Genomic DNA, 26,802 nt, shown 5'->3' with positions numbered 1-26,802 from the left:
CCCAGGGATTCCTCACCAGCCCATTCTCTCTTTGCAGGTGGTCGGGGAGTGGCGGTTCAGCCGCATCCACTGTGATATCTTTGTCACCCTGGATGTCATGATGTGCACTGCCAGCATCCTCAACCTCTGTGCCATCAGCATCGACAGGTGAGGGCCCTGTGCCACCACCAGGCTGTGCCAGACCCGGGCTGGCAGGTCCCAGCCACGTCCGTGTGGCCAGAAAATGGTGGGACATTTTTGAAGAGCAGCTTGGAGGATCTCGATGAGCTGAGAGCAGGGAATTGTGTCAGGAGGCTCAGCAACGCTGGTGCTGGGAACACAGCTGGAATTTCCTCTGTTTTCCCCTGGCTTTGCCCTTCTCTCTGCATTCTGGGATGTGCAGCCGGCGTTGCTGGCCAGGGTGGAAGGAGCTGACCCAGCCTCACCCCTCCTGGTGTGGCTGCAGCCACCCTGGCATGGTGAGCTGTGCTGGCTGGGCAGGAACTGGGTGCTGGCAGGGTGACAGCAGCCTGGGGGTGTCCTGGCAGCCCTGGCAAGGTGACAGCAGCCTGGGGTGTCCCCTGCAGGTACACAGCCGTGGCCATGCCCATGCTCTACAACACCCGCTACAGCTCCAAGCGCAGGGTCACCGTCATGATCGCCGTGGTCTGGGTGCTCTCCTTTGCCATCTCCTGCCCGCTCCTCTTCGGCCTCAACAACACAGGTGAGGGCTGTGCCACCTGCAGCTGGCTCCTGCTGTCCCCCTGGGTCCCCAGGTAGGCAGGCATGAAGGTGGCATCAGGTCTGAGGTGTATTTTAAGTGTTCCCTCCCTCTGCCCCCTCACTGTTTTCATGCTGGTTCTGGGTCTGTTTTGTCTCCAGCTGTTCCAGGGCAGGGTTTCAGACTCACCAGAACTGAGGTGACGTAGAAGTTCACACAACACCAACATGTGTAACCTTAACCACTACAAATTCAAAATCTTTCTTCTATTAAAACACACAAAGAGGAAAGCCATGGGGCACAACCTTCCCTGAGGCAGCAGAGAAAGGACTGGCAGTTCAGGCAGCAGTTTCCCGGGAACACTGGGCTGGATGCAGCAGGGGATCAGCAGTCCTTAGCTTTGAGGCAAGGAGTAGCCAGGAATTCCCTATAGCCCGAGGGGAGGTGGGACAGCAACCACACAGAATCACAGAATAATGGGGTTGGAAGAGAGCTCTAAGATCATCAAGTCCAACCCATGCCCCAACACCTCACTAGACTACAGCACCAAGTGCAACGTCCAGCCTATTTTAAACACACCCAGAGATGGTGATTCCACCACCTCCCTGGGATGACAATTCCACTAATCCTGAACGGCTTTCTCTTCCAGATGAGAAGGAATGCATCATTGGCAACCCTGCCTTCGTGGTGTACTCCTCCATCGTGTCCTTCTACGTGCCCTTCATCGTCACGCTGCTGGTGTACGTGCAGATCTACATCGTGCTGCGGCGGCGCAGGAAGCGTGTCAGCACCAAGCGCAGCAGCCACGTGCTGGACTCGGACACGCAGGCGCCCCTGAAGGTACCAGCCTCGCTTCCTCCCCTGCCCTGCTCCCCTGCCCCACACCACCCACCTGGGCCACAGCTCCCAGGGGTGGTGTGGCAGCCTGGGCTCCCAGCTCACTGCCTGGGCTCCCAGCTCACTGCCTGGGCTCCCAGCTCACTGTCTGGGGTCCCAGCTCATTGCCTGGGCTCCCAACTCACTGTCTGGGCCCCCAGCTCACTGCCTGGGCTCCCAGCTCATTGCCTGGGCTCCCAGCTCACTGTCTGGGGTCCCAGCTCGCTGCCTGGGGTCCCAGCTCACTGCCTGGGCTCCCAGCTCACTGTCTGGGCTCCCAGCTCACTGTCTGGGGTCCCAGCTCACTGCCTGGGCTCCCAGCTGCACAGCCTGGGCTCCCAGCTCATTGCCTGGGCTCCCAGCTCACTGTCTGGGCTCCCAGCTCACTGTCTGGGGTCCCAGCTCGCTGTCTGGGGTCCCAACTCACTGCCTGGGGTCCCATCTCGCTGACTGGGGTCCCAGCTCGCTGCCTGGGCTCCCAGCTCACTGCCTGGGCTCCCAGCTCACTGCCTGGGGTCCCAGCTCACTGTCTGGGGTCCCAGCTCTCTGCCTGGGCTCCCAGCTCGCTGCCTGGGGCTCCTCGGGCCCCCCTGGATCTCAGGGCTGTGCCAGCAGCAGATCTGCACCAGGAGCTGCTGCATTGACCCCGAGCATTGCCTTGGGCTGGGCTGGGCTAGCCAAGGACAGAGGCTGCAGCAGTGTCTGGGTCAGTCCTGCAGAATCACAGGCTCGAGGAACGGTTTGGGTCAGGAGGGACACTAAAGCCCATGGCAGGGACACCTTCCATTATCCCACATGGCTCCAAACCCCATCCAACCTGGCCTTGGACACTCCCAGGGATGGGGCAGCCACAGCTGCTCTGGGCACCCTGTGCCAGGGCCTCCCACCTCACAGGGAGGAATTTCTCCCTAATATCCGATCTAAACCCACCCTCCTTCACTTAAGGCCGTTCCCTGTGCCCCTCTCCAGCTCTCCTGGACCCCCCTTTGGGCGCTGTCAGGTGTCCCCAGGGTCGGTGGCACTGCCTGGGGTGCCAGCCCCTCTCTGGGAAGGACAGCTCTGCAGGGATGTGCTGTCCCCACGGGAGCTGCGTGTCAGGGAGCCCAGCCGGGCGGGCTGGCTGTGAATCCACTTGTCAAACCACGGCTCTGGCGGCACAGCAGCACAGCCAGGGGGATGCACAGCCAGGGGGATGCACAGCCAGGGGGATGCACAGCCAGGGGGACGCGCAGCCCCCGAGGCTCCAGCTCCACACGGTGCTGCCCGCAGAGGAGGCAGCCAGACAGGGACACACCAACACAGCAGAGCTCCGTGGCCTCCTCCCTCTGCTGAGCAGCACGGTGGGCAGCAGCCTCCATCCCTGCTCCTCCACACCACTTCTCCATCATCCACTTCTCCATCCGGCCCGGCACCTCAGCCGCGCTGATGAATTCCTGATTCATTCCTTTGTATTCCCACGTGCCTCCCTTACCAGCTTCCCTTCCCAACCCCTCTCTGCCTGTGTAACCTCTGAGCTGGTGCTTGCCCCTTAGGACAAATGCACTCATCCAGAAGACGTCAAGCTCTGCACAGTTATTGTGAAGTCCAATGGGAGCTTCCAAGTTAATAAGCGCAAAGTGGTGAGTGTTAAAGAGAAGTGGGAGCTTTCCAGAGCCTTCAGCCTTCCCCTTCTCCCTCAGGACGTGAGGTTAATTTATGTAGGGTGGGAGAAAAATAAACCTAAGAGCAAAGGTTACCATTCGATCTCGAAATTTAAATAGTCTTCCCATTCCTTGGAGTGAAGCAGGGGGTTTAAGCTCACAGAGCTCACAAAGCCAGATTAAGCTCACCGAAAGATCAGCTCTAAAAGCCACGGCATTTGAACATTTTTGTGCCTTTGATTTCCTTCTCCTCTCTGTTATTTAAATCTTGGACTGCATTGGCTTTGATGGGTTTTGGTTGTTGATTCCAGTTTTATTTATTTGCATTCTGCAAACCTGAATAAAATCTGTAGGGAGCGGGGACAGCGTCTCCCCCATTTCTGAGCCTCTTTGTGCCAAAAAGGAGAATCCTCCAGTGCAGCTCTGTCAATCCCATGTGCCCAGTATATCCAAACACAGCAGAGCCCTTTCTCCAGGTGCCACGCAGGGAGGGAGAAGAGGGATTCACTGTTCTCCGGCATCGTCCAGCTTCACTCTGTAAGGAATGTTCGTTGCTCCTCTCTGTGTATTTACCTGTCATTATGTTGTGGACATTTGATTCTTGTCCAGGAGGCAGAGAGTCACATAGAAGAGATGGAAATGGAGATGGTGTCCAGTACCAGTCCCCCTGAGAAAGCGGCCCTCAAACCCACAGCACCAAGTAACCACCAGTTGATTGTGCCAGTTGCTTCTAATCGGGGCAACAACTCTACCCTGCAGGCACCCCTGAGCAGCCCTGGGAAGGTGGAGAAGAATGGCCATGCCAAAGAATCCCACCACACAGCCAAGGTCTTCGAGATCCACTCCCTGCCCAACGGCAAGACGAGGAACTTGCTCAAGGCCGTGATCAGGAGGAAAATGTCCCAGCAGAAGGAGAAGAAAGCCACCCAGATGCTGGCCATCGTGCTTGGTGAGAGCGTGCCCTGCCTGCCCTGGGGTCCCTGCAGAAATCCCAGTCCCCATGGCCCCTGCAGGTTGATTTTCCACCAGCCCCCCTCAGAACTCATTTCCCTTCGTGCATTAGGGGATAGCAGGCAAGGGCTGCCCATGGAGGGGTTCCTCCTCCCCAGCCACGCACAGCTGGCAGTGCTGCACTGAGGGTGCCCAAAGCTGCCCTTCTCGGGGGCATCTGAGCCCCCAAAACCAGGGAAGAGCTCCTGGGCTTTCTGGAGCAAAAGGCAGCAGAGCTCAGCAGAGCTGGCCCCTCTGAAGGGCAGAGTTTCTGCTGTGTCCGGGCTCATTCCTCGAGCAGAGGAGTTCTTTAGTAGCAGGGCAGGATGCAGACCAGGGCACAGCACACAAACACAAAGCTCATTCCTCTGGGAAATGCATTCCCCTTCCACCAAAGGGAACCTCGCTGCTCCCCCAGCCCGAGAATCTGCCCAGCTTTCAGCAATCAAAATCCTCCTGTCTCCTTTTCCCCCCTAGGTGTTTTCATCATCTGCTGGCTCCCCTTCTTCATCACTCACATCCTGAACATGCACTGCGACTGCAACATCCCGCCGGCCATGTACAGCGCCTTCACGTGGCTCGGCTACGTCAACAGCGCTGTCAACCCGATTATCTACACCACCTTCAACATCGAGTTTCGCAAGGCTTTCATGAAGATCCTCCACTGCTAAAGCCACAAACAGCACCCGCATTTCTTTAGGGACGGAGGGGGAAGAGGAAGCGATGCCATTCACGCACGGCGGGGCGGCCGGGGAGGGGCTGGAGCTCTTGAGCCGGGCAGCGCTCGGTGCCCGAGCACCTGGTGGGGATGGAGCGAGGCAGGAGGGTCTCTCACCCCGCTGGGTGACCTCTGGACCGGCCCCAAGGGCGCTTTTCAGAGCCACGCTCACGCCGTGTTGGAAGTGGAAGTGCGAGGGTCGCGGCGCTCTCGCTCGGCTCTCGCCCGTGGCCGCCCGGCCTGGAGTGCACTGGACACGCTGGACACAGAGTGGCCACGGGGCCAGCAGGAGGTAGCGCTGGGCCAGAGGCACAACTCTCACCAAAGACAAGGCCGTCCTTCCCGCTTGGCAGCAGGAGCCACACGGGGCCTCTGGGAGCTCCGTGCAATAGCTTTGCCTTCACCTCGAGCTGACTCACCCGGTGTTTAACTGCTGAAGCCTTCAGAAATTACATAAAAACCAACCCAAAAAAACTTCCAGAGGTCCCCAGGTGGGTCGGGAAGGTTCTGCCACCCACAGACCCTGCAGCAGAGTGAGCCTACGAGCCATGGGTGGAAGGGAGAAGGGGGCATCAGATTCACATCAAACCATCGGCGTAAACAGGATGGATTTTGGAGCCCCAAGCCAAAAAAAAAAAAAAAAAAAAAAAAAAAGAGATGGAGAGGAAAATTCAAGGAGTGGAACCTTGTCTTGCATGGTGTACATCCAACAGGACCCCCTCATCTCCCATCAGCGATTTCTGCCCACCAGCAGCTCATCTCCAGGCTCTGCCCAGGGTGACAGCAGGGGAGGGGTGGCAGCGTGGTGAATGTACAGACACGAGGACACTGTGCCAGGGGAGGCACCCTGAGCACCCAGCCGGGCCAGGGCTGGTTCTTCTCACCTAAATCAGGGGTCCCAAGGAGCACCTCGGCTCTGATTTGCCTCTGTCTCTCCCCAGAGAGTGCAGAATAACATTGTGCCTAATTTAAATCAACAGTCAAGGAGATAAAACTGTGCATTTTGGAAAAAGCCAGAATAAAACCCCAAGAAAGCCCCTACCTGGACCAGCTCCTGTGTCCAAGCTGGACTCTGGGAAGGTCTGGATGTTCCCAGCATCCCTTACTCTCTGCTATCTATTTTTCCATGGGTTCTAGGGATGGAAAGCCCGTGAGAGCATCATTTCACCACGCTGAATCTGGCACTGCCAAACCCACGCTGTACGTGCTATTTGTACTCAGTTCACGTGATACTTTGCAATATCTCTGTAAATAAAACACAGCAAGGTGAATAAAACCACGTGGAAATAGGTCTGGCTAGAAATTCCTGCAGGATGTGGAGCAGCAGAGGGTTGCAATAGCCATAAACAGGGGCAGGCTCCCAGGGTGCAGTTTCCTGCTGTTTTCTAAAGGCGTAAAAAACACAAATGGGAGAGCAATAGAATCCCTTTTTTTCTCTATGCAGTTTGTGGAATATTCACTCAGTTTCCGCTTCAGATGAGGTGCAGATCTGCCAAGGTTTCCTCTAATTCCCTGGATTTCCTGCCACCAGAGCATCTCCTGTGCTGGTAGGATGCGTTCCAGCTCTGATTCAGGAAGAGATTACAGCAAGCAGCTCTGGCACATAATCTCAGTTGTTTTCTAAAATTGAAGCAGCAGTCCCACCTTAATCCCCAGGTTTCTGTTCCAAACCTGGCATTCCTGGAAGGGCCTGGAATCCAGGGCTTTGATTTTCAGCCCACAGCCTTGTGTAACATTTGAACCTGGCTCTTCATTGCTAAAAACTGCAAAATTGGGAAATTTTGCAGCTTGAGAGATCTCAGGCACACATGAGCTGTTCTTTCTTCCCCATGGTTTTAACCAAACAAATTCACTCAGTGATGGGAATCAACTCAGACTTGTACCCCAAAACTCACAGAATGATGTAAAGGCAGGAGGTTTTTGGGCACAAAAATAGCAACAAATTACTGGTGTGGTTTTTAATGTATTTACAAGCAGAAAGATCCATTTGACTTGGGGAATTAACAGGTGGGGAGATGAACAAAAATAGCAAATATTACATATATAGACAAAAACGCTTTCAAGCATTGGGAAGTTGCCATAGATGATGTTTGCCCTGTGCTAAAGCCTGGTGTGAGCCCTCAGGAGAAGTGGAATAATAATATCCCTCAGGGTAATGTGGATAATACATCAACTTTGTGCCATAATTTTACTTTGTGTCCAGTTTTAACCCAAGGAAAATCCTCATCTCCAAGGCTGTGTGCCTCGCTCCCATTTTTTTTTTTTTTTCTGAATCTAGAAGCAGAACTTTCTAGCTCAACCCACCTGAAAAACTCTTCCAGAATGCCACGGAGGGAAAAAAAGCTGCAGGAAAAGGCCTCTGTCCTTCATGTGGAGCAAAAATGCGTAGGTGTGATATCCCAAATTTGCTGTGAGGAGTTACCTGCAGCCCACTGGTCACTCCCAAGACACTTCGAGCTGCTCCTTCCCAGCGCTGCAGGCTGAATTTTGGGCGTGTGAAATCCCCAGTGCCCTCGGGGAGGTGGCAGTGCCAGCTCCGGCCAGCTCTGCAGTTTTCCTTCCCCACGAAGCTCCTGCACTTCCAGACAGCAAATAAAGCACTTTGAAAGCCAGACCTGAGCCTCGCCCTTCTGAGCACCAAACCTCATCCTCACCTCTGGCTTTGAAGGAGTGGAGCAGTGCCCAGAGCAAGGCTGGCACCAGGAGAGCAGTGGCTGCGTGGGAGCTGCTCGGAGGAACTCTTCGGAGGAACTCCTTGGAGGAACGCCTTGGAGGAACTCCTCGGAGGAACTCACTCCTCATAGGAACTCCTTAGAGATGCTCGGAGGAACTCCTCGTAGGAACTCCTCCAGGAACTCCTTGGAGGAACTCCTCGGAGGAACTCACTCCTCATAGGAACTCCTCAGAGCTGCTCGTAGGAATTCCTTGTAGGAACTCCTCAGAGGAACTCCTCGTAGGAACTCACTCCTCATAGGAACTCCTCAGAGCTGCTTGTAGGAACTCCTCGTAGGAACTCCTTGTAGGAACTCCTCGTAGGAACTCCTCAGAGCTGCTCATCGGAACTCCTTGTAGGAACTCCTCAGAGCTGCTTGTAGGAATTCTTTGTAGGAACTCCTCGGAGGAACTCCTCGGAGGAACTCCTCAGAGCTGCTCATTGGAACTCCTTGTAGGAACTCCTCAGAGCTGCTCGTAGGAATTCCTTGTAGGAACTCCTTGTAGGAACTCCTCGGAGGAACTCCTCGGAGGAACTCCTTGTAGGAACTCCTCGGAGGAACTCCTCAGAGCCCATCCACAGCTCTGAGCCTGGCAAACCCACACCTCACTGCTCCCTCCACTCTGGAAAAAGAAACCTCTGCTTCCCCAAGGACTTGTGCTGGCAGGACATGCTGGTGATGGGAAGGGCACTGAGCTGGTTTTTAAAAACACCTTAACAAGAAGATTTCATTTCTTTGTTCCTCCAGAACTTCAGAGCCTTGCTCTAGTCCCTCTTTTGTGATTCATTATTTATAACTGAAGCTTTCCTTCTGCTTATTGAGTCTTCCTGTTCCTGCTTTCCCTCCCTGTGATTCCCAGCTTGCTGAAGCCCTGGGTGGGGATCTCTGCACCCCCAAACAGGTTTGAATTAAAAGCCAGTGAATTCTGCCTGCACTGTATTTGCTGCTTGCCTGCTTGCTCCCACTCCACAGAACTGTTTATCTTCCTGGCTGAAGAATAAATTAACTCCAGTAGGTCTAACCAGCTTATCCAATCCTGCTGAAATAATAATAAAAAAAATAAAATAAAAAAAAAAAAGAGGAAAACAGGAAAATAAAGCCACTACCTCTTGTGGTGAAAATCTCCAGAGCAAACACGACTCCTTGGGAGTCAGGAATGTATAAAATGCCCATCACAGGTACATGTGACACCAACCAATGTCTTCATGTAATTAAACAGAGACTTGCACAAGCCGCCCTGATGTCGATCTGATTGTTTTGTTCTGGTTTCCCCCAGAGCTCAGCTCCAGGGAGCTGCTGTGGTTCTGCTGCAGAGCTCAAACACAGAGCAGAAGCTGCCTTCACAGGAGATTTGGCTTTTTTCTGCCCCTGCTTTCCAGACTACTTCCCTTTTTCCTCCCTCACCCCAGTCTATCCTTGAGAATTCTGGTGTTTGTCTTGCCTGCAGCCACGAGAGTCAGACACGAGACAGGGAAGATGCAGAAAGGCACAGACAGAAAGGAAATGGTCTGAAATGTCTCTCCTCTCCCGGGCAGAAGTGGGCTGGGGAGGATGGGAGGAGGAAGGGGTGGCAGGCAGAGATGCCCAGCTGAATTTATGCTGGAAGACTTAATTGTTTTATTTTGGAATATTTTCATTTATGTTTTATCAAGCTACACTCTCAGGTTTGGTGTTTGTGCAGGTGGACCCTCAGCCAGGCTTAATCAGCACTTTTAAAATAAAGATTATTTTCTTTATGCAAAAGAAGAAGAAAAAATAATACAAATAAAACCAATCCCACTGCTGGGAAAGAAAGCTGTCTGTCCATCTCCAATAATGGACAAGCTAAAATTTCAATTTAATGGCATTTCAGATCCAAAGGTCTGCTCAGCTTTGAGCCAACACAGAATAATCCCTGCCCCAAAGTCCTCAGTTTATGCAGAAACCAGAATCTCCAGAACTGATGAGTTCAAATGAGGCCGAATTCTCCCTGTGGGATGATTTACCTCAGTGCCACCGTGACTGAGGGAAAATTAGGAGCTCCAATGCCCCCTCCCCTCCCAAGCACACCCAAATAAATGATATTTTCAGATCAAACAGGATACTCCAGGTTGTTTTCTGCCTGTCTGGCCTGAGCCTGCCAGGATCAAAGGCAGCGACTCTGAGGTTCACCCTTCCAGCCAAATTCCATTTCTAAGCCTGTGGACAAAAACCATTCACAGCAGCCAGAAGAGATAAAAGGAATGATCTGCCCATCTCCTGGGGCACCTGAGTGAGTCCTCTGCTCCAGGTGAGGCCTGACACATCCATGGCTGTGCTTTCTTCTGCACACCCAGGGAAAAATAAAAAAGAGAAAACCAGTTACTCTTGTTAAATTAACTCCCTGTCTTTAATCAAAGCTTCTTTTAATAATTCCAACTGCTCCCCCAAGTTTTTCTGACGATACCAGCCTGTCTGCTTCATAAAGAGCTTTTGACTCACAAATAACATCTTTCCTCACCAAAGAAAGAGTGATCACAGTGGACTAAACATCATTAAGACGCCATGAATAATTAACAGACCTAGAAATGCCTTTAAAGAGACTTAAGAAGCAAAGCAAAACCCTTTCCAAGCAGAGGAAAACATTGTGCCTCCCCAAGCTGCCATGCTGGGCCCGGGAAGAAGGAGTGGGCTAATGAGAGTGAGTGAGCACATTTATCAGAGCAGCTCTGCTCCCTGCTGCCATCCTCCCTGGCACGCAATCAGCCTGATGAGCCTGCCAGGGGCACGGCACCCCCAGCTCCTCGTGCCAGGCTGGGGAGGATGGAGCAGCACGGGATTGTCCTTGGCCTCGGTGAAAAGAGGATTTTCCTGGCTTTGCCAGGGGGGTTTGGTGACAAAAAGGGGCACGAGGTGAAAAGTGTTTTTTCCTGGTTGTGCCCAAGCAAAGGGGAGTTGGTGACACAAAGCAGGGGCACGAGGCGAAAAGCAGTTTTCCTGCCTTTGCCCAAGCAAAGGGGAGTTGGTGACACAAAACAGGGGCCCTTGGTGAAAAGCAGTTTTTCCTGGTTTTGCCAGGAGAGTTGGTGACACAAAGCAGTGGCACAAGGTGAAAAGCAGTTTTTCCTGGTTTTGCCAGGAGAGTTGGTGACACAAAGCCGGGGCCCTTGGTGAAAAGCAGTTTTTCCTGGTTTTGCCAGGAGAGTTGGTGACACAAAGCCGGGGCCCTTGGTGAAAAGCAGTTTTTCCTGGTTTTGCCAGGAGAGTTGGTGACACAAAGCAGTGGCACAAGGTGAAAAGCAGTTTTTCCTAGTTTTGCCAGGGGGGTTGGTGACACAAAGCAGTGGCACAAGGTGAAAAGCAGTTTTTCCTGGTTTTGCCAGGAGGGTTGGTGACACAAAGCAGGGCTGCCAGGCATGGCACAGCAGCAGAACAATGTGCAGGAGGCTGGGGAAGATGAGCTCTGCAGGGAGGGGGCTCAGCTGCTGCCCCTGCACTGGGGCAGGTGGGGGGAATCAGCCCCCAGAGCTCCTGGCTGAGAGGGGCACCTCTCCAGAAGTGCCTCTGGAATGCTGACTCTGCAGGAACAGGCTGCTTTCCCCCTCCAGGAGCCTCCATCCCCTCCCCTGCATCACCCCACACCCAATTCCAGAGAATTCCCTGCTCAGGGCAGCCCTGAGCCCCTCTGGGGCAATGCCAGAGCCCAGCTCCTAATGGGGACAGAGCTGCCTCACCTCTTCACCTGGAGCCTGGGAGCCTTGGGATGGGGAATTTTTAAGGATGTGAAGGGTGACAATTCCTGACCACAGCCTGCCACATCACCCCCTACCCCAGGACAGCAGGACAGAGCAGCAGGCACCACCCAGGCCCTTCTTCCCGTGCCTGATGTTGTAGGGTTTTAAAGCTGCACACAGGGGGAAGAATAAACCAGCAGAATTCGAGGGTCCTCATGGCTGCTTCAGCTTCCTATCTCTATCCAGCTGTTCCATAAATCCTTCTGAACTGTGTGCAGGGCAGATGGAAAAGGCTGCACACCTCACCTGGCAGAAAACCAGGTCACAACCTCGGCCCTTGTCACTGCATCAAATGTTTCGTGACAACCATCGTTAATATTTATTTAACAGTGCAGCCAGCAAGCTGATTTTTTAAATTCAAGCTGTGTGAAAAAGGCAAGAAAAGCCCAAACTGACATCAGCCAGAAATGTAATCTCGTCTCCAAGTGCTAACAGCAACTCAGAGAATCTCTGAGCAGCTCCTGAGCGTGAGTTCAGAGAGCTCTGTCAAATCACCAGCTGGAAAATGTACAAAGCTTCAGAGGGAAACCCAGGAGCTGCAAATCTGATTGAACAAGACAGGTTATGAGCTGGGAGCTCGTCTGTGTGAAGAAATGGGCAGTCAGTGCCAGTCTAAACAAATATGTACATCTCCCTGGAACACCTCCCTCCCCCGGGACAGCTCCTGTCAAACACAAAAGTGACTTTGATCTGGCATCCTTCTTTGAGTCTGCTGGAAAAACCCCAGCAAGGTGCCAAAGCAGCTGCTGTGGGTCCTGCAGAGGGACTGGGCACGGGGGGCACGGTGCCCACGGCAGGGCCAGCTCTGGGCTGACAGGAATGTGTGTGGTGAGCTCTAGGAGTGGGGTGAGCCCACCTTGGATCAAATCCAGGGCATGGGACGATCCCAGGGCATGGAACGGTGACGATTCCGTGACATTAAAGAGCTGAGCTCCTGCCTCTGCCTCCCTCTGGGCCGTGGGCTGTGTTCCCTGCAGGGAGGATGATGAAAATGGGGGGTTTGACCCAGCACTGAGCTGGGAGAATGATGAAAATGTGAATATTTGACCCAAAACTGAGCTGGGAGAATGATGAAAATGTGAATATTTGACCCAAAACTGAGCTGGGAGAATGATGAAAATGTGAAGATTTGACCCAAAACTGAGCTGGGAGAATGATGAAATTGTGAAGATTTGACCCAAAACTGAGCTGGGAGAATGATGAAAATGTGGGGCTTTGACCCAAAACTGAGCTGGGAGAATGATGAAAATGTGGGGCTTTGACCAACAACTGAACTGGGAGAATGATGAAAATGTGAAGATTTGACCCAAAACTGAGCTGGGAGAATGATGAAAATGTGGGGCTTTGCCCCAGCACTTAGCTGGGAGAACAATGAAAATGTGAAGATTTAACCCACAACTGAGCTGGGAGAAGGATGAAAATGTGATGTTTTGACCCAGCTGGGAGAAGGATGAAAATGTGATGTTTTGACCCAGCTGGGAGAAGGATGAAAATGTGATGTTTTGACCCAAAACTGAGCTGGGGCTGGCCCCCAGAAGCCAGCGGGGCCGAGAGGGGCTGGCACAGAGACACGGGGGAGATGTGGGTGCCCCTGTGTCCCTGCAGCCCCCGCTGGCACTGCCCTGCCCCGGTGCCAGGGCAGGGCAGGGGCTGGGCTGCTGCAGCCAGCCACGCCGAATTAACCTCAGCACACGGATTTATGAGTGAATTACCAGGCTGGCAATTGACTGCGCTGCAGTAATTGAGGTGGTGCCTGTTCCCAGCTGGTGGCAGATGCTCTGGGTCACGTTCCTCCAGGGTGTTGGCATCGAAATGCCCACCTGGAGCTCCTGGCAGGGCAGGCAGGGCTTTGCTGGGCTCAGGGAGTGCCTGGTGAGCTGTTTAACTCTGCCTTTGTGCCCGAGCCCCCCCAGCAAAGGGAATATTCTGACAGTTCCAGGGTGTCTGGGAAGGAACACGTCTGATTGCCTTTGTGATAAACAACCCTAAATCACTTCAAAGCTGAGGCCAGAATCGCTGGGGAAGATTACAGACAGTGAAATAGCAGGGGCTCCAACGTGATTCAGAGATACCAGGGAAAACCATAGTAAATTCTGCCTCCTTCTTAATTAAAAAAAATAAGAAAAGGCAAAAAGAAGTGTTCCACGAATGGACTGACTGAGACACTCTTCTTCACCCAGCCAGGCTGGCATTTAAAGCCCCAAGCCCTGGGGAAAGCTGTCCCCCTGTGGGTGACATCCCCGGGGTTCATCCCAGCACATCCCTGTGCTGCAGGGGAAGCAGAAATGTTTAGGGAGGAGGAGCTGCATAATTCAGGGGGCTGCAGGAGCTCACTGACAGCTTTAACTCACTGGCAAAAAGCTGTTTCTGCAGCAAGACTCATCCTCCAGCTGCCTAAGCGTCCAAAATTCCCAAATCCACGCTTGTGTTTCAGGCACAGTTTGAAATTTCCCCCCTCAGCCTGCAAACACAGCGAGGCCTAGATTTTCCAGGTGAATTCCAGCCCTTCCCCTCTGTCCTGACTGGGATGTAAAAAAGGTTGGAAAATTTGATCTTGGAGGCCTTTTCCAGCATCAGGGATTCTGTGGGGCCAAGGAGATGCAGCAGGAAGCCCCACGAGCTGCCCCAGCCTCCCAAAATGACCTCAAAAGCAGCATTTTCCAAGCTCACCAGATTTCAGATGAATTCCACCTTTTCTCTGGTTTTGTCTCTCTCGCTCTCATGGCGATTGTTGATTTTTTCCCTGCCACTTTTTAATGTCTGAGTGGCCTCACGTCCTGTGGCATTTTCCAGCACTCCCTGGAGCAGAACACGACCCTGCTCAGCCGAAAGGAGCAGCACATTGGGCTGCAAAGAGCCCAGCTCAGCCCTCCTGGGAGAAATCCTGGGAGAAATCCCTACAAAACAAAGACTTAAACCAAATAAAACCAGGGCAGCCTCAGCAAAAACCTTTTGGTGGACTGCAGCCTTTTCCAAGGCGAGAAAATTAATTCCCTGAATGCCTTGTAAGGATTTTTTTTCCTGCTTGGAGCAGATATTAAGGGTTTGCCCAAAGAATTGCAATAAAATCTTGCTGGTGCTAAGAAGGCTGCTGTGCCTTGCTGAGGAGCAGGGGAAATGCCAGGGAACCAAGAGTGCCCCAAACCTCCATTCTGTCCAAGCTGAATTTTCTCAGTTTCCCTGTGATTTGTCCCTTTTCTTTCTGAAGTAATGGCCTGGTAGCACAGCAGCAAACAAAGCCCTTTCTGCAGCTAATTTCTGCACCTCCTGATTGCTGACCCCAGCCTAATGCTCCTGTCTGTAATTGCTCCAGCTGGACTTGAACAGGAAATTTCCTATCCAGCAAGGCTGCTGGGGATTCTTTCTTTATTTTTATTCAGAGGAAATTCCCTCCAGGATGGGCAGTTCAGCCGTGTGCTCTGGATTTCCTCCTGGATAATTTGGAGGTGATCCCTGTACCTGGTATTTTTTTAAGGGAAGTTGAGAGCAGGGATGTTCCAGGGTTGGTTTTCTGTTCCTCCCAGCACATTGCTGTGGGTAGCACCAATCCTTGCCTCAGAAAGAGCTGTTTAGACTCACAAATCCCATGGTTCCATGACCCCCCAAACCCAGGCTGGGCAGATTTAGGGCTCTGAACCTCTGAGTGCCCTGTTGTTCTTGCAGGAGGGATATAAATCTTTCCCTGGGCTTTGTTTGGGTACAAAAGATTTTTCTTTACAAAAGGCCACAGAAAGTGTGAGGAGCACGGAATTGCCAAAATGAGAGCCTGAACTGTGATATCTCCTCCCCAAACTGTCCCCACAGAGCTGAACTTCACCTCTCACTGCCAAGAACCTCAGGCTTTAAAAAACAAACAAACAAAAAAACAAAAAAACAAGCTTTTGGGCTCGGGTTTGTGGGGATTTTTTTTTTTTTTTAAGAAGAGAAGGAGGCCAGCAGCAAATTGCACGGGAGGAGGGTTCCCTGCTGTGCTCCGAGGCAGAGGAGAGCAAAGCAGCAGCTGATCAAAAGATGTTGAGCTTGCTGGGGATGAGCTGCCTGCCAGGAGCAAACAGCAAGTGCCCCTTGATTCCCAGCCAGGCCCTTTTCCCATTATTCTGATGGAAGTGCAGCTCACACCTGCGCTGATGGAGAGGGTGGGGAGCTGCTTTTGGTGGGCACAAGGTGGTTTTCTTGCAGAGGAAGGGGACAAAACCCCTCCCTGGAGCTGGGCAGAGCTGGGTGGCCTGGGGAGGGAGCAGGAGGAATTCTGGCAGGTCAGGGAGAGGCTGAGCAGGAGCCAGGCACGTCTCACACTGACGTCTGCCACAGCACAGAGCCTACAACCACCTCCTTGCAAGAAAAAGAAACACAGAGAATTCACTATTCCTTCTTACATTAAAATCACTCCCTCCTACATTCACATCATTGCTGTCAGAAACATCTTGATTTTCCACACCTAAGGGGCTATGGAAAAAAACAAGCATTTCTGCTAAAAATAAGGGCTTTTTCCCCCCCACAAGCTGTATTTATTCAGATCTCTTTTCCTCTAAAACGCAGCATTATTTTAATTTTAATTTAATCCCGTATCTGCATAATTGCAGCACTGCCAAACAAACAAATCACAGTCGCTGGGAAGCAGGAGCAATGCAAAACGTGGATTTAACCAAATTCAATTCCAAACATTTTCCCGTGAACATTCCCTCCCAGAAGAGCCACGCTGCTCACCGGAATGTCCAGGTTTTCGTCACAGCAAGCATCTCCCCTTCAAACGAAATTTCCATCAGAGGATTTATATCACAGTGAGATCCAGCACGGAGAGAGCACTCAGGAAATCAATGCCAGCCCCAGTTCCACCCCTCGTGAAACCATCCCCTGCTTCTGCTGATTTATCTCCTCGGAGTTTCTTGGGGTGCTGCTCGTGGGGAGCACGGGGTCTGGAAAGTCACTTCCATTTCCCCACGTGTGGGAGCCCAGCACATCCCCCTGGCTGCCCTGGCTGTTCCCAAACCCTGGCAGGGGTCAAAACCACCTGTGGCTTTGATTTTAGCCCGTGGAAAAAACTGCCAACTCTGTGTGAGGAATTACAAACCACAAGGGTTTGAGTAGTGTAATAGCTAAATTGATGAAGTAGAACTTTGGGGTTTTTAGGATGTAATTCAGGGGTACAAGATGGAGGAATCTGGGGTGTCCCAGCCTTTTTTCCCTTTCTCTTGTCCTCCATGCCTTGCTGTGCTGGTGACATTTTTTATTGGTTTAAGGCAGAGATTCACAGGTGGAGGGCATTGGCACAAATCTGTAAATAGACAACATGGAATTCTGAGTATCTGATGTGGGAGCTGCCCGAGGCTCAGGGGACACTGCTCTGGCTTCTGTACCAGGCAGAGCTCGGCAGGTCAGAGAGAGAATTTTATAGATAAGGACAAAGAACCTTGAAACCTTGACCTCACACATTCCAGACTTCTTCTTCGGCTGCCAGGCTAGGGGAACAAGGACTGTTGAGATTTTGGGGTCATTCCAAGCAAAGCAGACCCCGTCACCCACAGATGTTCTGGGTGGAAATGATGGAGAGGGAGTGAGGACAGCCCAAAGGACACGCAGGATTTACAGAGCTGGGGGTGGCTCCAGCAGGGAGCAGGGCTGCAACAAGATCAGCTTGAAGGGACTTTAAATTTCCCCCCTCGGGTTTCCTGCCTTCGCCATCCCAGTTCTGGGATTCTCGGAGGGTTTTGAAGAGCAATTGGTTTGAAAATATCCCTGTGGTTCAGGATGTCTGGAGCTGCTGCGGGACAGGGATGTTCAGGGCAGCACTGCAGTCATTCCACATGACTCCCTGCCAACATCACAACACCGCCCTGCTCACCCAGCTACCTTAAAAACACCATTTTTCAGGCATAAAGGTCAACAATTTTGATATTTTTGATCTAAACGAGCTGTTTAGGAGGTTTCTGCCCTGCTGCTGCTGCCAGGCCCTGCCAGGAGCTGCCTGGGCTGTGAACTTCGGGTAAGAACATCAGATAATCAGCAGCAGATTTATCAGCAGGGACAAAAGACTGAAATGGAGTTGAAAAAGGGAAAGGAAAAAAAAAGTGGGGGGATGGAGATCTACGTATAATTTTAGAAATAAGCTGCAAGTTGCACAGTCACAAAGCGGAGGCTGGAATGCACTTTTCCAGAGTTTGTAAAGACTCATTTAATTTCTATAGAAACTGAGCAGCAAACAGGTAATTTTCTCTGCAAATTGCTTCTATCACCTCTGGAATGCTCTGCAAGAGCAATGTATTTCCCTCGTGTCTTCTTAATCCCCTGTTATTTTCATTATAAATTTAATTAAGCTCTTGTAGAGAACATTCCATGACATATGAGCTGAGTTTTGTTTTTCTGCTGGAGCAGGGACAGAAAGGAGCTGCTGAATTATGTGGCAATTGGATTTTTTTTTTTTTCTGGGTAAATATTTCAAATGACACCGAGCAGGGGAGACATTTGCTGAATCAATACAGCTGAAGCTGAGGGAAGGAGCTGCACAGGAAGGTCTGAGCATCCCAAGAATTCCTTCTAGCTGAGCCATTCCTCCTCAGACAAAATTAGGGAATATCAAGAGCAGGTAAATCAGGGAAATGCCAAGGGGTTTTATTTGGATTTTTTTTTTGGTGGTTGCAAAAAAAAAAAAGTTGATTTTTTACACTCTCTGCAACCCAAAATGTCACCAGCATTCCATTTCATAACCTGCCCAGCTCCCCACCTCACCAATGGCAAATGTTAAAAATGAATCATTTCATTACAATTTATTTTAAACGATTTCTAAAGGCTCTGGGGCCAAAGCATCGTGAAAAACTGGGTTTAAGTACAATACCCATCAATACCTTCAGTCAATACAAAATGAAAACCACATTCGTAGAGGTTGGGCATTTTAACCCCTCTTTTTAACCCATTTAATCTCACGTTATCAGGCAGTAGCAGCTCCCTGCAGAGCTGGGGTTGTTTGTTTCTATTTCAGCCTGCTCCCAGCTCAAGGCCATGAGAAGTCACCCTCCCAGCAGGCACGTTTGGGGACGCTCAGAGTCACAGCAGGGCTGCTCGCTGCCACCAGGGAATCAAATCCACCAAGAAGATGTTTTTCACAGGACTGATCGAGCTCTGCGACATCTCCCTGAAGGAAACCAGGAATTATTTCCCCCCAGAGACACGACTCAAACCCTGACCTGCAAGGAGCCAGACCCTGTGTGTGATTATTCTGGAGCTTCTGTTCCCTGTGCTGCATCCATTTCAATACTCTCTAGCAGAGATTTTTCCTCCCTGCCTTGTTTTATTTGATTCTTGTTACAGAAAGGAGATGTCAGGAAATCTGACACATTGCTGTGCCAGCAGCAGGTGAGAATCTCACGATTCAATTCCCACCTGTGCCAGGGCCATTTTACACCAATTTTCTCTGTAGGAAAACATGGAATGAAAGCAATAAAAGCTGTGGAAGATGTGCGTGTGTGCTGTGCACAGCTTCAGCACTGCCTGCATGAACAGAGGGTGCATAAATCCCTGCTCAGGAAGGATTCAGTGGGAAAGCAGTGCCTAAAGTATCACCAAGCCAAAACATTCTACAAGCTTGGGAAAGAACTTGTCATCAAACAACCTCATTTTCTTTTGCTCTCTTAGTGTTCACGCTTAAAAACTTCCATTTAAAAAGGGGAGATATTTTCCTGTAATCAGCAGGTGACACGACAAGGAGCTTTAAGGCATCACAGCTGATGTGGGAAAGCTCAACCGGAGCTGACAAATTCACAAATCTGTCCTTCCCGGGATAAGCCTGGCTCTGGGGATCTTCACGTCGTTGGGAGTCCTGCTGGCGGGTGTGCTCCCCGCGGCCTCCTTGCCCTGGAGCAGGGCGATGATGCTGTCCCGCTGGTGCCGGACGGCCAGCTGCAGCGCCGTGCAGCCCGTGATGTCCTCCACGTCCAGCAGGGCCCCCGCCTTCAGCAGGGTCTTGATGATGGCCATGTTGCCCTTGAGCACCGCCAGGTGCAGCGGGGTCCAGCCCACCTTGTTCCTGGCGTTGACGTCGGCCTGGCACTCCAGGAGGTTGATGACACTGAGGAAGGAGCCCCTGAGCACGGCAAAGTGCAGGGGGGCCCAGTGGGCCCTCTCGGCCGTGTTGGGGTCGGCCCCGCAGCGCAGCAGCTCGCTGACCGCCGGCTCGTCCCCGTAGCGCGTGGCCAGGTGCAGCGGCGTCCAGTCCATGCTGCCCTTGGCGTCCAGCCGGGCGTGGCTGCCCTTCAGCAGCCGGATGATCCCGACGTGCCCCTTAAAGGAGGCCAGGTGCAGGGGGGTCCAGCCTTTGTCCGTCCTCAGCTCCACGTTGGCCCCGTATTTGATGAGTTTCTCGCAGATCAGGTACTTGCCCCTGACCACGGCCAGGTGCAGGGCGCTGTAGTGGTTCTGGTCCAGGCTGTTGACAGAGATGCCGTTCTTCAGCAGGTACTGCACCACCCTGAACTTGCCCCTCTCCACGGCCACGTGCAGCGGCGTCCTGAGGTTCTTCTGCTTCCTCTCCAGGTCGGCTCCCTGGCTGGCCAGCAGCTTGACCAGGCCGACGTGCCCGAAGCACGCCGCCACGTGCAGGGCGGTCTTGCCGTCCACCTCCTGCGTGTTGGAGTCGGCCTGGCGGGACAGCAGCACCCTGGCCACGTTCTCGAAGTTGTTCTGGGCCGCCAGGTGCAGCGGCGTCCACCCGTCGCGCTCCTGCGCGTCCACGCGGGCCTGGTGGTCCAGCAGCAGCCGCGCGGCGCGGTCGTCGCCGTGCTGGGCCGCGAAGTGCAGCGGGCTCCAGCCGTCCTCGTCGGCCGCGTTGACGTCGGCGCCGTGCTCGATGAGGACGGTGCACATCTCGGGCAGCCGGCGCTGCACGGCCAGCAGCAGCGGGGTGCAGCCGCCGCCCGCCGCGCGGTTGACGCCGGCCCCGCGGCCCAGCAGGAAGCGCGCCTTGGCCACGTTGCCCTGCAGGACCAGCAGGTGCAGCAGGGTCAGGCCGTTCTCCTGCACCCTGCCCAGCTCCTCGGGCGCCAGCTCCTCGGGGCTCCCGGCCTCCCCGTGACGAGGTGGCAGAGGAACCTCCTGGTTGTCCTTTCCTAAAGGCAGGGAGGCAAAACGGGGGGGAAAGAGTGAAAAACTCCCAAAAAGGGAGGGAGAACTTGCGATTCTTTGTGGAAGGATGTGAAATGGAGCCATTTGAGAGATAAGGAATGTAAAATAAGGCCAGACATGCACTGGGACATTTGGTTGCTCTCTCACAGTGCCTATTTCCCAAAGAATTCATTTTCCTTAACTAAAAATCTCCCCCACGTGAAAAACCATATGAGCCACATCCTTCTACAACAAAACAGACAACTTTTATAGCTTCCTCTGCTTTAATTTTCAATTCTAAAGCCAGTCCCCTACTTACCCCCACTCCTGGTGTCTTGGGGGAAGGCGATCTCCTCTTTGTCACTCTTGTTGTCAGAAAGGAGGAAAGGAAAAGGATAAAACAGAGTGTTCATTTGCATTCTGTAATGTTTGCATGAAGTCCTTTGCTGCTGCTCTGCAGTTTTGTGTCATCATTTGAGAGTTTTTGATCCAATCCTGTTTTTGCACCCAAAACTCAGCTAAACCAATCATGACACAGCAGGAATGGGGGAGCCTGAAGATGATCTCTGGATATCCATGAGCTTTTCCTCCTTGTGCTCATTTCCTCCCAAACCCACACACATTCTGCTTCCTGACTGCATGGCAGCATCCCAAAATTGTTTCCTTTGTTATTTAGGGACCCCCAAGCCCTTACTTCTTCAAGCGTCTGGATTTTTGCACAGCTTGGCAAAACCTCTAAATACCAATAATTCCCAGCTCCTATCTCTCCCTGTTTTCTAGGGATAATTACTCCAGTAGCTGAGATTACATTGTGACTATCCAGAAGCCTGAGTTTTTTTCTTAGCCAGAGAAACATGGGGATTTAAAACTATTAAAAAAAAGAATTCTGTAAAAGTTGTTCAAACTGGAACATCACCAGTTTTGTGCCATGAACAGAAGCCTGTGATTCTGTGTTTGCTTGTGTTTCTTTTAGTGGCTGAATGATAAACCCACTTCACCTGAGCAGGTCCAGGAAAGGGTTTTCCTCTCAGACTATTTATCATTTAGTGCATTCGTTAATTAATTTGCAAGTGTTTTATCCCCGTGAATGAATTACAGAGGCACAACCTGTGCAGGCACCCCCCAAAGATGCTGAGGTGAGCCTTTGGGAGGGGAAAGAGCCTCAAGATCTGGTAGGAACAAGGAGCAGACCCAGAGGACTTTCCTGGGAGGCCCAGGGGGGTTCTCCTCACCGGCTGGCTCCTGGAGATGGCCGGTTTGTGGGACATCTTCCTGACCAGGCGCTCGTTCTCCGGGTCCTGCACCAGGCTCTGGATCAGAGCCAGCAGCACGTCGGTCTCCACAGGGATATCTGCCAGGGCAGAGCAGTTCAGCTTGATAGTAAAAGGGTTTTAAAATCTTGAGGATTTAGGGTTAAAAGGAAAATTAAGCTTAATAGGCCCTGAAAAAAAATAAATACCCTAGGTACATGAAGGCATTGTACCTTGCTAGAACTCCACCTGTGTAGCTAGTACATGATAAATGATATAATTGTTAGATGTGATGATTGTTTAGTAATTAAATATAATTACTGTTTAATTGTAAGAATAATCATGAGAAACTGTGGTCAGGGGCCTAAGAAAGATCAAGAGAAACTCATGTTTGAATAAGGTCAATGTATACAATAGAACAATATAAGCTTAATAATTAATATGTAAGTTATATAATGATATAATAAAAAATACATTCGGCTCGAAAGCCGTGTTGGAGTCAGATTTGGGTCTGTACCCCTGATTCCCAGAGCTCTCAATAAAAGCACCTTCAGATAATCATATCCTGTGATTATGTGTGCTCCTGAACACTGACAAGGTGTGCAGGCTGCCCCCAGCTCCAGAGCCAGGCAGGACCCATGTGGGAAGGGAGGGAAAAGGGATGAAGGGATGTGTGACAGCAAAGGGCATCCAGCTGTTAAACCTCAGAGACAGAACGGGGAAAACTGGGCACAAACATCCCCTGCTTACCAACCCTTGGCTCAGCCACAGCCCAGTCCCACCTGCAAAGCTTGGCCTTTGCTTGGGGTCCTGGTCCCAGCACCTCTTCATCAGGTCGACCATCTGGTGGCACTCCCCGGGCCAGTCGTCCCTGACCAGCTCCAGCCCCGGCCTCTTCCCCGCTGCCACCTTCACGATGATGGCCATCATGTTGGCCCCTGGAAAAATCCAGCACACTCTGAGTGTTCTCCCTGGGAAAAGGGCTGGAATGAACATTCCATGGCTGCAGGGTTTGTGTTTACCTGTGTAAGGTTTTTTCTGCATGAGGACCTCCCAGATGACAATCCCGAAGCTGCGGGAGAGGAGAGACTGTGAGCACTGGGACATCAAATGCACTTATTGCTTCTGCCTTTGGGAGAAATGGGAAGATCAGGAAGGAAGTTGCTCAGGAGGGAAGGATTCCATCTCCCTGAGCAGAAGGATTTCATCCCCCAGGCCAAAAGAATCAGGATTTATGATTCTGCCTTGTGCATCTCCCTTAAGAGTGGGGTCATCACCCTCCGAAGGGTCTGAGCAGTGCATGAGTGACTTGGAGCCTTTCCTGGCAAAGTCAGGCTCTCAGTGCCTTTTTTCCAATTTATTCCCATTGAGGTTTCGAGCCCTTGGCTCCTGCAAGTTCCTGTGGCCGTGCAAATCCTCCTTTCCCTCTTGCCTTGGGTTACTCTGTGCTGCAAAGGCTGAGGAATTTCCAGACATGGACATGGAGCTCGTGTGAGTGTGCTGCAAAGCTCCTCACCCAAAAGGACAAAAACCAAGCTGGAATCTCTGGGTGTCAGAGCCCGGGGACTCCCCTGGCTGCCCTGGGTCTGCCCTCACCTGTACACATCATACTTGATCCCCGGGGGTTTGCTGTTCTGCAGGAACATTTCGGGGGGGATGTAGCTCAGCGTGCCCCTCAGAGCTGAGCTCTCGATGTACTGCATCCTGCTGGATTGCTCCATCCACTTGGACAGCCCAAAGTCCGAGATCTGCAAGCAGGAACAGGGAAACTGCCCCAAAATGCTCACACTCTCCCCTCCTGCTGCCACCTGGACATCTGTGGGATCAGGGACAGGAGGAGATGTGAGAGCTGGAGCTTGACAAAACCCTGACAACCTGCAGCCCAGCTGGAGCCTAAATTCCCAGGGCTGGCCCAGATCCCTGTTTGATCCTGAGAGCACCGTGTAATTTGCTCACCAGCTGCTCGTTAAACACCCCACAGGTCCCTCTCTGATGAAGTGTTCCTGAAGAACCTGATTTTCTGGGATTCTGGACTGGTTTGGCAGAACTAGCCTGGCTGTGATGTAGGACCTACCTTGACGTGCATGTTCCCGTCCAGGAGGACGTTCCCTGGCTTCAGGTCCAAGTGCAGCAGAGGAGGGCTCATGCTGTGCAGGAAATTCATGGCCAGGCCCATCTCATGGATCACCCGGAATTTCAGCTGCCAGGACATCCTGTGGGTGGGGAGGATTCTCTCCAAGGAGCCCCTGGCCATATATTCCATCACTATCCCCAGAGGGTTGTTGCACACCCCATAGATGGTGACAATGTGTTGGAATTTGATTTTCTCCATCTTGCTCGCCTCCTCCATTAGGCAGTTCATGCTGGTCCTGGAAAATTGAAAATAAAAAAAAAAAAATACAGTGGGAGCAAGAAATGTTATCAGTTGATTCACAGGCTCAGTAACTCCGTAGTAACTTAGTGACACCCAGCCTTTCCAAGCACTGCCTACCCCAAAAAGATTCATCCCAAATTCCCCCTGGAACTGATGACAATGCTGCCACACAGTGATCTTTTGCAGATTAAAATCTGACATGGATGGTGTTGTGACTCCTCAAAATGAGCTGAGGTTTCTTTGGGCAAAATCAGCCACCACAGGGAAAGAGAGGAGAAAGTTGTTTGAGTCCTTAGCAGTGAGGACAGGGAGCCCGCGCTTGTGACACTGCTAAAATGGCTTTAAACTGCCACAGGGCAGGGTTAGATGGGAGGAATCCTCCCCTGGCAGGGTGGAGAGAGGCTGGCATGGGATTCCCAGAGGCTGCCCCATCCCTGGAGGTGTCCAAGGCCAGCCTGGGAGAGCGGCAGGTGCCCCTGGCCGTGGCAGGGGGGATTGAAATGATCCTTAAGGCTCCCCCCAGCCCAAAGCCCTCCGTGGTTCCATGAAATCCCCAGCGCTCCCCTGGCAGCAGGATGCCAGGGCGTGGCACAGAGCTGTGCCTGCTGCTGGCATCCTGCAGCTCTGCCCGTGCCTGCAGCTCTGTCCCTGGGCACGGTGACTCTGCTGCCCGCGGAGCCCTGGCACGTCTGCTGCTGGCTGCCAGCTCTGGCAGACCTGTTCCTCCAAATTCCCCAAAGGTTCCCCCCTCCCGACCTGCTGAACGAGTTTGGGGGAGCAGCCAAGCAGCAAAGTGCCGGGAGTGCCTTCGAGCAGCACGCCCTGGGAACGGAGCTGAGCTGCCAGCAATTAAGCCAGCCCATTAATTGATCTAAAATGGTTCAGCCAAGCAAAAGCTTCTGCCAGATTTCCTCTAGCAGGCGCCTCAGTGAGACCTACCCATGGGTTGAGGAATCTCAGATATTTTGCTACAACTGATAAGATATCGAAGTAAAACTGATTATTTGACCCTTTCCCCCACCCCCAGAAACAAGAACAAAATGCAAATGTAGAATCTGCAGAGCAAACTGAGGACAGTCACTGCTCAGTCTGAACTCAGCTGTCGTCTGTAACAAGAAATCACAAGAGTGAGATTTTTATCCAGGCAGGTTCCTTCCAAATTGAACGGAATAAAATTTTAAATTAAATAAGCCCATCGACTCTGCTGTTTTCCCATCAGCTCTGCCTGTATTGGATGTGTTATCAGCCCTGGTTGTGATTACCTGGCCCTGCTCCATCTCCAGACACAAGGTGGGCACCAGAAAAGTCTCTGGTGAGACAGAGCAAGAAGCAGAGAGGAGCTGCAGGTGCACCACGGAGAGGAAAGATGTGTCTGCAGGCTACGGGAGCAGGGCAGCAGAACCAGCTGTAAATCTTCTGCCCCTCACCTTTAAACCTGGTGCTTTTGGTGTTGAATTCAGTTTGGTTGATACACCTCAGCCCCAGTGTCCAGTGGAAGCTGTAAATAACCCACCAGGCTGCTTTTATCTGTATTTAAGGTGCTGATCTCAGCTCCAGCATCCAGCCCTGCTCTATTCCCCATGTTCCTCGTGTCCCTTTGCACATCCACACACAAGCCAGGGAAAGGCAGAACTCCTATTTCCCACTCCCTCTGGGTACCCATCCCTTCCCCAGGAGCAAAAGCTCCTTCCCGCAGGGCTTTTCCCCCCCAATTGATTATTATTTCCCAATTTATTATCATTTCCCACTCCCTGTGGGTACCCAGCCCTTCCCCAGGAGCAGAAGCTCCTTCCCACAGGGTTTCACCCCCCAATTGATTATTATTTCCCAATTTATTATCATTTCCCACTCCCTCTGGGTACCCAGCCCTTCCCCAGGAGCAGAAGCTCCTTCCCACAGGGTTTCACCCCCCAGTTGATTATTATTTCCCAATTTATTATCATTTCCCACTCCCTCTGGGTACCCAGCCCTTCCCCAGGAGCAGAAGCTCCTTTCCACAGGGTTTCACCCCTCAATTGATTATTATTTCCCAATTTATTATCATTTCCCACTCCCTCTGGGTACCCATCCCTTCCCCAGGAGCAGAAGCTCCTTCCCGCAGGGTTTCACCCCAATCCCTGCAGGATGGGGAGCCCAGCAGGGTTGCTCACCTGTCCACGCTGGAGTCCTGCAGCAGGTACGGGGAGCACTTCACCGCATAGACCGTCCTCCACCTCCTGTGCTTCACCTGGTAGACGTGGCCAAAGCCCCCGCTGGCCACCCGGAGCCACTCATCCTCAAAATCCTCCTTGGTGAACACGGTCAGGCTGCCCAGCTGCCGGCCCCGCTCCGTGCCCATGGCACAGCTGGCTCTGCCCGGCTGCTGGGGAGGCACCGGGGCTCCTCTGCCCTGCCCTGTGCCCTGCCCTGTGCCCTGCCCTGTGCCCTGCCCTGTGCCCTGCCCTGCCCGGGGAGGTGGGGATCACCTCGGGGGAACCCCTGGCAGCTCCTGCCAAGAGGTGGAACCTCAGCGTGGCTGCTCAGCTCACGCAGGAGCTGCGGTGCCTCAGCTCCAGCCTGGGGATGTGGCTCTGCTCTCTCAGTGCCTCAAAGAATTCCGGGTGGGAAATGGCGCAAAGAGCAAGAATTTAGGGGCTGCTCCACGCTGAGGATGGGGTTCCTCAGTTGAGGGAGTTCCACAGCCTGCGGGAAAGGG

The 26,802-nt window shown here is 52.4% G+C and overlaps 2 protein-coding genes across 5 annotated transcripts in view; one reads left to right on the top strand and one right to left on the bottom strand.

Annotated features, from left to right (window-relative positions):
* The window catches only part of DRD2 (dopamine receptor D2), a 30,335-nt gene extending 21,464 nt beyond the window's left edge, over window positions 1–8,871 (top strand). Inside the window, exons 3-8 of one of the 4 annotated variants that reach the window (XM_031506827.2) lie at window positions 38–147; window positions 567–703; window positions 1,350–1,540; window positions 3,109–3,195; window positions 3,976–4,165; window positions 4,684–8,871. In XM_031506827.2, the coding sequence (XP_031362687.1) occupies window positions 38–147; window positions 567–703; window positions 1,350–1,540; window positions 3,109–3,195; window positions 3,976–4,165; window positions 4,684–4,877 (909 nt within the window). In that variant the 3' untranslated portion in view covers window positions 4,878–8,871. Of the gene's footprint in view, window positions 1–37; window positions 148–566; window positions 704–1,349; window positions 1,541–3,108; window positions 3,196–3,825; window positions 4,166–4,683 lie in introns of all 4 variants that reach the window. The other 3 variants (XM_021530003.3, XM_031506828.2, XM_077788034.1) reach the window with 3 other exon arrangements.
* A 10,271-nt stretch (window positions 8,872–19,142) lies between these two features.
* Window positions 19,143–26,445, bottom strand: ANKK1 (ankyrin repeat and kinase domain containing 1). The gene is made up of 8 exons (XM_077788071.1): window positions 26,258–26,445; window positions 23,808–24,102; window positions 23,330–23,481; window positions 22,756–22,805; window positions 22,516–22,671; window positions 21,716–21,834; window positions 20,803–20,848; window positions 19,143–20,488 (listed from the first exon to the last, which is right to left on the bottom strand). Exons 1-8 carry the CDS (start codon window positions 26,443–26,445, stop codon window positions 19,143–19,145), a joined length of 2,352 nt encoding a protein of 783 aa, XP_077644197.1.
* Between the last annotated feature and the right edge of the window lie 357 nt (window positions 26,446–26,802).

Source organism: Lonchura striata, chromosome 23, assembly GCF_046129695.1.
Source record: "Lonchura striata isolate bLonStr1 chromosome 23, bLonStr1.mat, whole genome shotgun sequence".
In the NCBI taxonomy this organism is placed as follows: domain Eukaryota; kingdom Metazoa; phylum Chordata; class Aves; order Passeriformes; family Estrildidae; genus Lonchura; species Lonchura striata.
The sequence above is the reverse complement of the archived record's forward strand: the minus strand, read 5'-3'. Positions and strand labels throughout refer to the sequence as shown.

Bases quoted from the DNA above. Each gene is read 5' to 3' on its own strand.
- ANKK1 (XM_077788071.1), bottom strand. From the start codon at position 26,445: ATGGGCACGGAGCGGGGCCGGCAGCTGGGCAGCCTGACCGTGTTCACC. The intron at 24,103-26,257 runs GTGAGCAACCCT...TCAATTTTCCAG, and splicing joins CAGGACTCCAGCGTGGACAG to GACCAGCATGAACTGCCTAA. The intron at 20,849-21,715 runs GTGAGGAGAACC...TCTGACAACAAG, and splicing joins CCATCTCCAGGAGCCAGCCG to AGTGACAAAGAGGAGATCGC.